Source organism: Mobula birostris, chromosome 6, assembly GCF_030028105.1.
Source record: "Mobula birostris isolate sMobBir1 chromosome 6, sMobBir1.hap1, whole genome shotgun sequence".
In the NCBI taxonomy this organism is placed as follows: Eukaryota; Metazoa; Chordata; class Chondrichthyes; order Myliobatiformes; family Myliobatidae; genus Mobula; species Mobula birostris.
In genome coordinates, this window is record NC_092375.1 from 131,106,400 (window position 1) to 131,119,259 (window position 12,860).

Genomic DNA, 12,860 nt, shown 5'->3' on the forward strand with positions numbered 1-12,860 from the left:
AAATTGGAGCTGGAACTGGAACTGGATGAACTCCGGATCATTTGGGAGGCTGAAGAGGTGATAGTTAGGACATGTAGAAAGGTAGTTACACCCAAGGTACATGACACAGAAAACTGGGTGAGTCAGGAAGAGGAAAGGGTTAAGGAGCCAGTGCAGAGTATCCCTCTGGCCATTCCCCTCAACAACAGGTATATGGCTTTAGATATTGTTGGAGGGGAGTTGGGGGTGACCAGAGTAAAGTCACAGTGATCGGGTCCCTGGCATTGAGTTAACCTCTGTTGTGATACAGAAGAGAAGGGGGAGAAGAGGCACACTGTGGTGATAGGGGATTTGTTAGTTAGGGAAGGGACAGGAGGTTCTGTGGGCAAGACTGAGATTCCCAGATGGTATGTTGGCTCCCAGGTGCCAGGATCCAGGATATCTCAGATCGAGTCCTCAGCATTCTAAAGTGGCAGGGTAATCAGCCGGAAGCCGTGGTTCATATAGGTACCAATGACATGGGTAGGACGAGTGACAAAGTTCTGCATAAGGATTTTGGGGAGTTTGGTGCTAAATTAAAGGGCAGGACCTCCAGGGTTGTGATCTCAGTTCCAGAAATGGGAAGATTATACAGTTTAACACATGGCTAAGGAGTTGGTGCAGGAGGGAGGGCATAAGATTTTTGGATTATTGGACTATCTTCCAGGGAAGGTGGGACCTGTACAGAAGGAACTGTTTGCACCTGAACTGGATGGTGCCTAATGGGAAGATTAGTTAATGGTGCACAGTGGGGTTTAAATGAGAGTTGCAGGAGAATGGGAACTGCAGTGCCAGAACAAGTTCGTGGAGAGGTTGTGGAGACAGATGTTGGAAAGAGCTCGGGCAAAGTCAGGAATCAAATAGTTGAGCATGGTGTGACTAATGTCCTGAGCTGCCTATATTTCAATGCAAGAAGTATCCTAGGAAAGGCGAGTAATAGTACTGAAGATGAGGTAGCTGGTTCACAGACAGAGGTGTAGTGAGGAGAGGTTGTTAATAGGGCAGAATTGCAGCCAACAGGATGAGTTGTAATGTAAAAAGCGGACAAAATCGAAAAAGGTGAATACAGGACTGAAAATTTTGTATTTGAATGAGCGCAGTTTATGGAATAAGGTAGATGAACTTGCAGCACAGTTGCAGTTTGGCAGTTATAATGTAGGCATCACTGAATCATGGCTGAAAGAAGATTATAGCTAGGAGCTAATACACATTGGATACACATTGTATCGAAAAGACAGGCAGGAGGGCAGAGGGAGCGGTGTTGCTCTGTTGGTAAAAATGAAACCAAATCATTAGACAGAGGTGATGTAAGGTTGATATGTGTTGAATTCTTGTGGATAGAGCTAAGGAACTGCAAGGGTGTGAAGACCTTGATGGAAGTTAAATACAGACTCCCGAACAGGAGTAAGGATGTGGCCTACAAATTACAATGGGAGATAGAAAATGCAGCCAAAAGGCAATGTTACAATAGTCACAGAGGATTTTAACATACAGGTAGATTGGGAAAATCAGGTTGGTGCTGGATTCCAGGAAGGGGAATTTCTAGAGTGCCTATGAAATGGCTTTTTAGAGCAGCTGGTGGTTGAACTCACTTGAGGATCAGCTATTCAGGATTGGGTATTGTGTAATGAAAGTGATCATAATATCAAATCCACCATGAAATTCGAGAAGGAGAAGCTAAAATCAGATGTATCAGATTACAGTGGAGTAAAGGGAATTGCAGAGGCATGAGAAAGGAGAATTGATTGGAAAAGAACAGTGGCAGGAATAACGGCAGAGCAGCAGTGGCTGGGATTTCTGGAAGCCATTTGGAAGGCACTGGATATATACATCTCAAAGAGGAAGAAGTATTCTAAAAGGAAGATGACACAACAGTGGCTGACGAGAAGTTAAAGCCAACATGAAAGCCAAAGAGAGAGCATATAATAGAGCAAAAATTGGTAGGAAGTTAGAGGATTAGGAAGCTTTTAAAAACCATCTGAAAGCATCTAAAAATCATTAAGAAGGTAAAGATGGAATACTAAAGTAAGCCAGCCAATAATATTAAAGAGGGTAACAAGAGTCTCTTCAGATACAGGTTTCCCCCGCCATCTGAAGGTAGAGCGTTTCTATGAAACGGTTCGTAAGCTGAAATGTCGTAAAGCGAAGAAGCAATTACCATTTATTTATATGGGAAAAATTTGTGAGCGTTCGCAGACCCAAAAATAACCTACCAAATCATGCCAAGTAACACGCAAAACCTAAAATAACAGTAACATATAGTAAGAGCAGGAACGATATGATAAATACACAGCCTATATACAGTAGAAATACTTTTCCACAATCATTACTTAACTGTTCTCCGTAGCGAAAATCTCACGCAAGCGCTCTCGGCAGAAAATCTCACGCAAGCGCTGTTGGCAAAAACACGGCGCAAGCGCTCTCCAGTAACCTGCCAAATCATACCAAATAACACGTAAAAATACACAGCCGATATAAAGTAGAAATAATGTATGTACAGTGTAGTTTCACTTACTGGAATTGGTTCAGCGCTGAGCACACTGATGATGATGTGTTAGACTGAGTCGTCGCAGGTTGGGTGGTGAGTGGCCCCCGCCCTTCAGGCCGCTGAGCGATACATTGCCGCGAGGGATGCAGGGGTCCAGCGGTAGCCGGGAGGCATCCAGCACATCTTTAAGAAAAAAGCCGAAATAAACATGCTAATTAATTACGTGTCGGGCGGCACCTAATTAATTAGCATGTTTATTTCGACTTTTTTCTTGAAGATGTGCTGTGTCCCTCCCGGCTACCGCTGCATTCTCCGCGAATCGCGGGGTGGTGGGACACTGGGGTGTTATCTCGTCGTCTGTTTCCATTAGAGCAGGCAACTCATCTTCTCCTATGACTGCTTGCCTCGATGTCAAAGGTCGAGGTTCGTCGTCTGCTGTGGCTGATGCGGAAGGCTTGCTTGACTGCTGAGCCTCGCGCATTTTTCTATCATACAGTTCTTTATAAGGAAGGACTCAAACCATCCTGTAAATATCCCCTAAACCTACGTACCCTTTCAAAATTAAAGTCGTACTTTATCACTGCAGCGAAAATCTCACACAGTCACTTTCGGTCCGTTCGCTACTGCATTCGGTTTCGATTGTTATCCTTCCCTCTTCCAATTGCATCAGCTCTTCATCTATCAGTTCTTGGTGAAGGGATGCCAAAACCTCTTCAACATCATGTTCGTCAACTTCCACAAGCCAAACTCACGTTGTCCTTACTTCGTTCACCATGATCAAAACGCTTAATTATGTCTAGTTTTACACCAAGTGTAACACCCTTACAAACTCTTTTAGGCTTTTCCAATACCTTAGAACTCATCTTGCAAACGGCTGCTCACAGGCACGTGTTTAAGCAGGTGCTGGCGAGAATGCAGTTCCGAATCCGGGGAGAGTGGCTGTTCGGGGCGCACGGCGCGCTGCATTTTATTGCGCGCTGATTTTCCCCGCGCGCTGCTTTTTTTTCGTAACAGTGAAAGCACCTTCTGAGAGTGAAAACGGCACTAATGTAGGTCTTTCGTAACAGTGAGGTTTCGTAAAGCGAAGGTTCGAAAAGCAGGGGACACCTGTACATAAAGTGTAAAAGAGAGGCGAGAGTGGATATTGGACCACTAGAAAATGTTGCTGGAGAGATAGTAATGGAGAGCAATGAAATGGTGGACAAACTGAAATAGTGTTTTGCATGGTGGAAGACAATAGCAGTATGGTGGAAGTTCCAAGTGACAGGGGGCATGAAGTGTGTGAAATTACCATAACTGGAGAATAGGTTCTTGGGAAACTGAAAGGTCTGAATGTAGGTAAGTCACCTGGACCAGATGGTGTACACACCAGAGTTCGGAAAGAATGGCTGAAGAGATTGTGGAGACATTAATAATAATCTTTCAAGAATCACTAGATCCTGGAAGACTGTAAAATTGCAATTGTTACTGCACTCTTCAAGAAGGGAGAGAGGTAGAAGAGAGGAAACTATAGGCCAGTTACTCTGACCTCGGTGGTTGGGAAGATGTTGGAGTCGATATTTAAGGAAGTCTCAGGGTACTTGGAGGCACATGATAAAATAGGCCATAGTCAGCATGGCTTCCTCAAGAGAAACTCTTACTTGACAAATTTGTTGGAATTCTTTGAAGAAATAACAAGCAAAATAGACAAAGGAGAATCAGTTGATGTTGTGCACTTCGGATTTTCAGAAGGCCTTTGAAAAGGTGCCATACATGAGGCTGCTTAACAAATTACGAGCCCATGGTATTACAGGAAAGATTCTAGCATAGATAAAACAGTGGCTGGTTGGCAGGAGGCAAAGAGTGGGAATAAAGAGAGCCTTTTCTAGCTGGCTATCAGTGACTGGTAGTGTTCCACATGGGTCTGTGTTGGGACCAATTCTTTTTACATTATCTGTCAATTATTTGGATGATGGAACAGATGGCTTTGTTGCAAAATTTGCAGACAGTATGAAGATAGATGGAAAAGCAGGTAGTTTTGAGGAAGTGGAGGGGCTACAGAAGGACTTAGACAAATTCGGAGAATGGGCAATGAAACGGCAGATGGAATACAGTGTCGGGAAGTGTATGGTCATGCACTTCAGTAGAAGAAATGAAAGGGTTGACTATTTTGTAAATGGAGAGAAAATACGACAAAACTGAGGTGCAAAGGGACTTGTTTGTCCTTGCACAGGGTTCACTAACGATGAATTTGCAAGTTGAGTCTGTGGTGAAGAAGGCAAATGCAATGTTAGCATTCATTTCAAGAGGACTAGAATATAAAAGCAAGAATGTAATGTTGAAACTTTATAAAGCACTGGTGAGGCCTCACTTAGAGCATTGTGAGCAGGTTTGGACCCCCTTAGAAAGGATGTGCTGAAACTGGAGAGGGTTCAAAGAAGGTTCATGAAAATGATTCCGGGATTGAGTGGCTTGTCTTATGAAGGGCGTGTGATGGTTCTGGGCCTGTATTCACTAGAATTCAGAAGAATGAGGGGTGACCTCATTGAAACTTATTGAATGGTAAAAGGCCTTGATAGAGTGAATGTGAAGAGGCTGTTTATTATGGTGGGAGAGTTTAAGACCAGGGGACTCATCCTCCGAATAGATGGGTGTCCTTTTAGAAAGGAGATGTGGAGGAATTTCTTTAGCCTGAGAGTGGTGAAACTGTGGAATTATTTGCCTCAGGCAGCTGTGGAGGCCAAATGTTTTTATATATATATATATATATATATATATATATATAATATAATCCTCAGGTTCTGTTGGCTGTGTAAATCTGGGGAAGACAATCTCTGGCCCCACCAAACGTATGAGACTGAGGTGCAAAACCTCCTGTTTGTGTGGATGCTGAGTGATGTGTCACCCTGTTACAAATCAGTACTACTAAATAAGGGACAGTACACCATATGCAATTAAACGATTTAGCTTTATAATTCTTAATTTGACTAAAGGGTTAGTAAAGTAAAACAAAAAGAAAAGGGTCCATTTTAATGGAACAGTCTGATGTGCACAAGCTGGAGCTCACAGTTTCCCATCGATTCCCCCGGACTTTGTCGACTCCTGGCCCCACTCCAAGTCCATTCCTTTCTGGTGTCTATGACCTCTCCTTTCTGGCATCTTTTCTCTCCATCTTCCACCGAACAAAGACCCTGATCACCTCAGTGTCAGGCACATAGCCAGAAAAAACACTCCCCTCATTGGACAGCTCACATTCCAAAGCACCCGTTAACTCTAACCATAACCCAAACACTACTGCTATAAAAAGACTATTACATTAGCAGTGAAACTTTTCCTAAGGCGTTACAGATATTTAACGCAGAGGTTGATAGATTCTTGATTGGTCAAGGCATGAATGGATATGGGGAGAAGGCAGGAGATTGGGGCTGAGAGGAAAATTAGATCAGCCATGATGAGATGGCAGAGCAGACTCGATGGGCTAAATGGCCTAATTCTGCTCCTGTATCTTATGGTCCTATGGTGGTATTATCCTGTCTTTAGAATACTACTTCTTTGGAATGTATCTATCCTGCGTCTTCCGAATTGCTTTCAGAAACTCCAGCCTTTGCAGATCTCTCGCTGGCCATGCACTGTCCCCTTCCAATCAACTTTGGCCAGCTCCTCTCTCATGCCTCTGTAATTCACTTTGCCCCACTGTAATATTGATACATTTGACTCTAGCTTCTCCCTCTCAGATTGCAGGATGAATTCTAACATATTGTGATCACTGCCTCCTAAGGGTTCCTTTACCTTAAACTCCCTAATCAAATCTGGTTCATTACACAACACCCAAATCAGCGTGCCCTACAACAAGCTGCTCTAAAAAGCCGTCTTGTGGGCATTCTACAAACTCTCTTGGATCCAGCACCAACCTGATTTTCCCAATCTATTTGCATTTTGAAATACCCATGATTATTGTAACATTGCTCTTTTGACATGCATTTTCTATCTCCCAATATAACCTGTAACCCATCTTGGCTATTGTTTGGAGGCCTGTATATAACTCCCATCAGAGTCTTTTTACCCTTGCAGTTTCTTAACTTGGGGCTCCTCCGGTTCACTGTTGGACCTGTTGCTGGTATCGCAAGCCACGATGAAGCCTTGCAGACGTTTTGAATAGAGTTGAGGTGAAGAGTCTCAACCTAAGATGTTGACTGTCCATTTCCCTTCGTGGGTGATGCCTGACTTGCTGAGTCCCTCCAGCATTTTGTGCTTTGCTTGGCAAAGCCTGTGCATTGCCAACTGTGCCCACCATCAGTGTCCAGTAGATGGACCATCCTACTAAGGTGCCAAGTTCCCAACTTCAGCTAATTTGATTTCCTTCCCGCCATCGACTATCAAAGAGGGAGCGAGTACATGTCTATGGTTTTAAAGCCATCTTGACTTGGGTGTAGAACCCATCAGGCAGTTGTTTGTAAATCTAATGCACTGTAGTCCAGATAGAAGGCTGAGCAGGTTTGCAATACAGGTTGTACACTGCCCTGTCAGCCAAATGGTGGAAGAGGTAGTCAGTGGTCACACCAAACAGCTTAGACTTTACCAGTTGTACTTAATTTGGGTTTCACAGTGATCCATCAGATACTCATTCACCACAGAAACTTTGCTGCCTACTCCCACCCCTCCCTCTCCCTACTTGCATCAGGGGGCATTTACAGCAGCCTAATAATCTACTTTCTGTCTCTTTGGGTTATGGGAGGAACCAGAACCCCCTGAAAAAACCTATGTGGTTATTTGGAGAGGATGCAAGCACTGTGCAGATGGCCCCTGAGCATGGGATCTAACCTGGATTACTGGAGCTGAGGAAGCAGCTCTACGAGCTGTACCAATGCGCTGCACCGTAATTTTCCTCCTTAAGGCAGTACAGAAAGTTGTACTTCAAGGAAGTGGAATACCACCACTAATAATAACATTCGGAGAATGCACATTTGTCTGAAAGACAAGTATTTTGGTCTGTCTGACCTGCTGAGTTCCTCCAGCATTTTGCGTATGTAACCCTGGATTTCCAGCATCTGCAGAGTCTCTTGTGTTAAGGATTTTGGTGGTTATTACAGAATTTAGTAGAGTAGAGATAGTTGAAGAGATCTAAATGGGCTGACAATTTTAGTGTTTGTTTTTAGCAGCTATTTATGTTGTAACAACTGCCTTATTCTTTTACAGGGAGCCCCTGCTCTTTGGCAGAGAGCATTGACCTCAGTGTTCAAATTAATTGGCACAGGAAGGCTCCATTAGCATTGCCCTTGTCCTCGCCTTCTGAAAAAGTGTGTGTTTATATACACATACTTCACATTAATATTGAGCAGATTCAATAAACAGTGACCTCCAGTTAGAGTGGATGATATCTCCTTGACTGAAATTAAATCCATATTTTCAGTAAATGGTTATTCTTTCCAAATTTTAATTAAAATTCAGGTGACTGCTCTTCAAGAGGCCATTAACCAGGCCGAGAATTAGTGAGCCAAGCTTTTTTTGTTAATGGGTGCAAAGAATTTGCGATTTAACTCTTAATAGCTTGTTCAAGAAAAGGTTGTCTTCTTTGTGAGCTGCCATTAGTCATAGTCATAGTCATACTTTATTGATCCCGAGGGAAATTGGTTTTCATTACAGTTGCACCAACCAAGAATAGAGTATAAATAAAGCGATATAAAACCATAAATAATTAAATAGTCATATGTAAATGCCAGGAAATAAGTCCAGGACCAGCCTATTGGCTCAGGGTGTCTGACCCTCCAAGGGAAGAGTTGTATAAGTTACCCCACCCTAATTTGAAGTGTTCCCCTTCTTAATTAGCACCTTTCTCCAGACTTCATGAAGTTTACAACTAAATGGTGACATGGCAAGAAGAGCAGCTGCCAGGTGGCTCCATTGACCTGGGATTGAAACTGACCTCGGCTGCTGTTTTGTGTGGGGTTTGCCCATTCTCCCTGTGACTGTGTGTGCTTCCTTGGGATGCTCGGGTTTCCTTCCACATCTCACAGATGGGCGTGCAGATTAATTAGCCACTGTAAACCATCCTTATTGTAGACAAGTGGCAAATGAGTTCAAAGGACTTCATATGAGAGTGGATAAGTTAAACATGCAAGGCAATAAAGAGAGAGGGAATGAGATTGTCCTGGTGGGAGTCCATTGGGACTGATGGGCTGAATGGCCTTCTGCGTTAAGGTTTCCTAACATTAATTTCTTTTTGTACATTATCCTGAAGGTTATCAGTGTTTGAGGATTGAAACAAAATAGTCAATCTGCAACTTTTTTTGGAAGTAATTTTGAAGGGTACCCCCTCCCCCCACCAGTAATGCAGAACTCAAATTGAGGGGAACAAACTCCCACAGACCATATTATGATAATTACCAGTCTTAAAGCAGCTGCTTTTAGGAGAAATAACTGGCGGGAATATATTTGTTTTGTATTTTTCACTTAATGTGACTGAATTCAATAAATGACCTCCAATTGGAAAGGAGATGGTGGATACAGTGGAATCATTCCCTATCAGACTATTGAAGTCTTTCTGTGAAATAGCATCATTCTCAGAGCTTTCAAACAACCACCAGGACCCTTCATGGTCTGTGATGAGCAGGGCCCTCTCTATCGATCTTTAATATATGATTGGAAGATTGGCCATATTTCCCTCATGTGGGATGGGTTGTGCTGACTTGCCCACTTTTTCAGACAATGCGTTTGCAAGGGATGTGCTAGTGTTAAGTAATGGGAATAATAAAATGTTGACTTGAATGCACTATGGTATAAATGAATATTTTATGAATAAAGTATATTTAAAAAGAATTTTCTGCCTGAGACCTAATTAAAGGTTTAGCAGAACTGTTATTGATGTATGTGTCTCCCTCTTGTTTGCTCCCACAGGCTGTACATCTTACTCATGCGAGCTTCCAGATCGAGGCCTTCGACACCACCTTTATCCTAGATATTACACTGAACAAGTAAGTACGAACTATCTCATATGCATGCATGCACACATTCCAAGGGCTTTAGGACTTGAAATCAGACATGACTCCAGGTTCTGAAAGTGCCATTCTTTGTCTTGTACTTCATTGGTGGTGGAGGGCGACGGGGTTACTGGATAACTGGGTATAGAAGAAGGATGCTTCCAACATTTGATCCTATGTAACAGATTCATGGTAATAGTCGGTATTGTTTCAGTCATTTTTTTTAGACTAACAGGGTATGTGAAGTTCTTCTGTGTCCCAGCCAATCTGGTCATTCCCATTGCTTTCCACCCATTTCTCACTAAGATAGCTGTTGATGAATCCGAGCAACGCACACAGAATGCTGGGGGAACTCAGCAGGCCAGGCAGCATCTATGGAAAAAAGTACAGTTGACGTTTTGGGCCGAGACCCTTCGGCAGGGCATGTTCTTTAGTAGCCTGGCCTGCTGAATTCCTCCAGCATTTTGTGTGCCTTGCTCGGATTTCCAGCATCTGCAAATTTTCTCTTGTTTGTTCTCGGTGAACCCACCACTCCATTTAGCAACAGCGTAAATCCCAGCAGCACCCTCCGTTAGCCAGTGATGCTGTGACTTGTCTGATCCATAAATGCACCATGCCTTATTTCTCCTTAATGTTTTCTTTAGTTTGTCTACAGACGTACTGTAAACTCCATGAACGTTTGCTAAGATGTGGCTCATTTATTTTCTCTAGGCTTCAGCTCGGAAGTAGATGTGCCACCTTAAAGTTGGTTAGATTTTGTGAGCCCACTGTGATGTTACTGACATTTTAATTGTGTTAGCCTTTAAAAAAATTAGTAATGCTTCAGTCATTTTTTGAATGGTTGAGAATAACAGGGATTAGGAAGTGCAGAAAGCAGGTTCTCTGGTGAACAGACAGCTGTATCTCAGCCAATCTGACATGGGGAGACTTGGTTTTAGAAATCTCTTGGGCTATATGGTAGTAACATACTTTGGAGATTCCAATAAGGTTGGGGTTATTACACTCCAGAATATAAAATCTAAGCTGACAAATTGGGTAGTTGCGGTTTGGCATGTCACCTTGTGGGCATACCTCACTCTTTCCTCCTCCTCCCCCCCCCCCCCCCCATGGGTGCATGTATAAGCATTCTGAGCCCCATTTTGAGGAAGAATAGTAGTGATATCCTTTCTCCCTGCCCATGATTATCCCCTGGCCAGTGCTGCTGTCTTCTTGGAAAAAAAAGTCTTGAGTAATTTGATCATTACAGCGGGTGTTTACACTGTGCAACGTCAGAAATCTTCGATTGGCTGCGAAGAGCGCAGAGTGTCTTGCAAGTAGTGGAAGAAACCACTTAAAGCCTGCTTTTTCTCCCCTGGCAAATGGTTAGTACGAACCCAAAGCCACATGAAGATCAGGATTTGAAAATGGGATCTATTTGCCCTGTAGCGTTGCGGCTTTGCAAACACAGCTAAGTCCAAGTATCAATTAGTGTATTTGATGAATAGCTGGTTGGAGCGATGAAGGGCTGAAGAGAATTAATCATTTGATGGTCTCTTGGGCACTGAGAGTGTGGCAGTCTCTGTGCTGGCCCAGTGCGTACATTTTTAGACTGTAACACAATCTTGCCTGCTGATTGGTTACTGTAAGTGATAGATTTATTGCTTATCTCTACTTCTGCGTTACTGGTTTCTGGGCATTATTGATGATGTCAGTGACATTTAAGCTACTTCAAGTGCTTGATGACATTCTGAGAATCTGCAGGCTTTTTTTTCCCAAATGCAGGTCATTTTCTTCCTCCTTTCCTGTAGCATTCATCCTTCCAATTGTTCAAAGACTATTTATTATTGAAGTATATATATCTCACCATATTCATTTTCTTGCAGATATTTACAGGAAATACAATAGAATTTTTGAAAACTATCAATAATAAGCTAGAAATAACCAAGACTGACAAAAAACCAATGTGCAAAAAAGACAAATTGTGCAAATAATAATAAAGTGGAAAAAAAGTAAATAAATAATATTGAGAACATGAGTTGTAGAGTCCTTGAAAGTGAGTCAATAAGTTGTGGAATCAGTTCTGTGTTGAAGTGAATGAAGTTATCCACGTTGGTTCAGGAGCCTTCAGGAGAGTAGGGTAATAACTGTTCCAAAACCTGGTGGTGTGGGACCTAAGGCCTCTGTAACTCCTTCCCGATAGTGGTAATGAGAAGAGAACATGGCCTGGATGATGGGGTCCTTGATAATGGGTGCTGCTTTTAAATGTGCTCAGTGATGGGATTATGCCAAACAATTGCCAGGAATAGTACAACAGCATGCAATCGCTGGAGGAACTTGACAGGTCGGGCAGCATTTATGGAGGGAAATGAGCAGTTGGCATTTCAGGTCAAGACCCTTCATCAAACCATTGGATCTGAAATGTTGACCATCGATTTCCCTCCACAGATGCTGCTTGATCTACTCTTAACAAGTAGTCTTAGAGTGTCAATATTTCTATTGCCCACTACACATCAGTATGTGCAAATCACGACAATGTGCCTTTAGTTTCATCCAGCTGATATCGCAGGATCTTGGAGAGGGTGGAGCGGGGCTGGGCCACCTACTGTATTTGAAAGTTGCCTGGTGGAAACTGACATGAAGATACCTGGCTTCCCTTTCTTTTCCAATTTGGGAAACCTAACGGAGATGTTAACTCGCCAGTACTTTCATTTGACAAGGAGTATGTGACTTGGCTGGTCTGACAGATCCGGGTATTGTAAAGTGGCAGGAAGAGCCACTGCCTCACAGTGCAGGAGACCCAGGTTCCATGCTGAACTTTTTGCGGAGTTTACAGGTTCCTCCTGTGACCAGCTGGTCATTTTCTACCCCCCCCCCCCCCCCCCAGTGTTCTGGTTTCCTCCCACCCCACAAAGACATGTTGGTCAGTGGGTTAAATAGCCACCATAAATTGCCAGTGTATTAGGTACAGTGCTGCGCAGAGGTCTTGGACGTGTATAACTAGGGTGCCCAAGAGTTGGGCACAGTACTGTAGTAATTTTACGTATTGCACTGTATTGCTGCCACAAAAAACATTCCATGGCATGCGAGTGATGATAAACCTGATCCTGAGATGGGTCTCTGTTGTGGACTGAGCCTGGGAAGGGGGCAAGGCCTGGGGAATCATGGTTGGGAAAAGGGAAGGGGAGAGGGGAGGGAGTGGGAAGCACCAGGGAGACATTCTGTAATCAAATGACCTTGCCTGATTTCTCAGGTCTGGGTGTGTCTGCACCTACGCCACCCGCTGCCTCAGCACTCCTCCTGACCCACACCTCTCCAGCGGCACTCCACCCTCGCCATTCCCAACATCCTTTGCTCCCGCCAGATTTATATTTGTAATTATTTTTTGTGATTTATATTTGTAATTAATTTGGATCACTTTG

The 12,860-nt window shown here is 43.3% G+C and overlaps 1 protein-coding gene across 6 annotated transcripts in view; it reads left to right on the forward strand.

Moving 5' to 3' along the window:
* adam23a (ADAM metallopeptidase domain 23a) overlaps positions 1-12,860 on the forward strand; it is a 163,621-nt gene that overhangs the window by 14,993 nt on the left and 135,768 nt on the right. For all 6 annotated transcript variants that reach the window (XM_072261324.1, XM_072261327.1, XM_072261325.1 and 3 more), the window contains exon 3: positions 9,380-9,456. In XM_072261324.1, the coding sequence (XP_072117425.1) occupies positions 9,380-9,456 (77 nt within the window). The remainder of the gene's footprint in view (positions 1-9,379; positions 9,457-12,860) is intronic.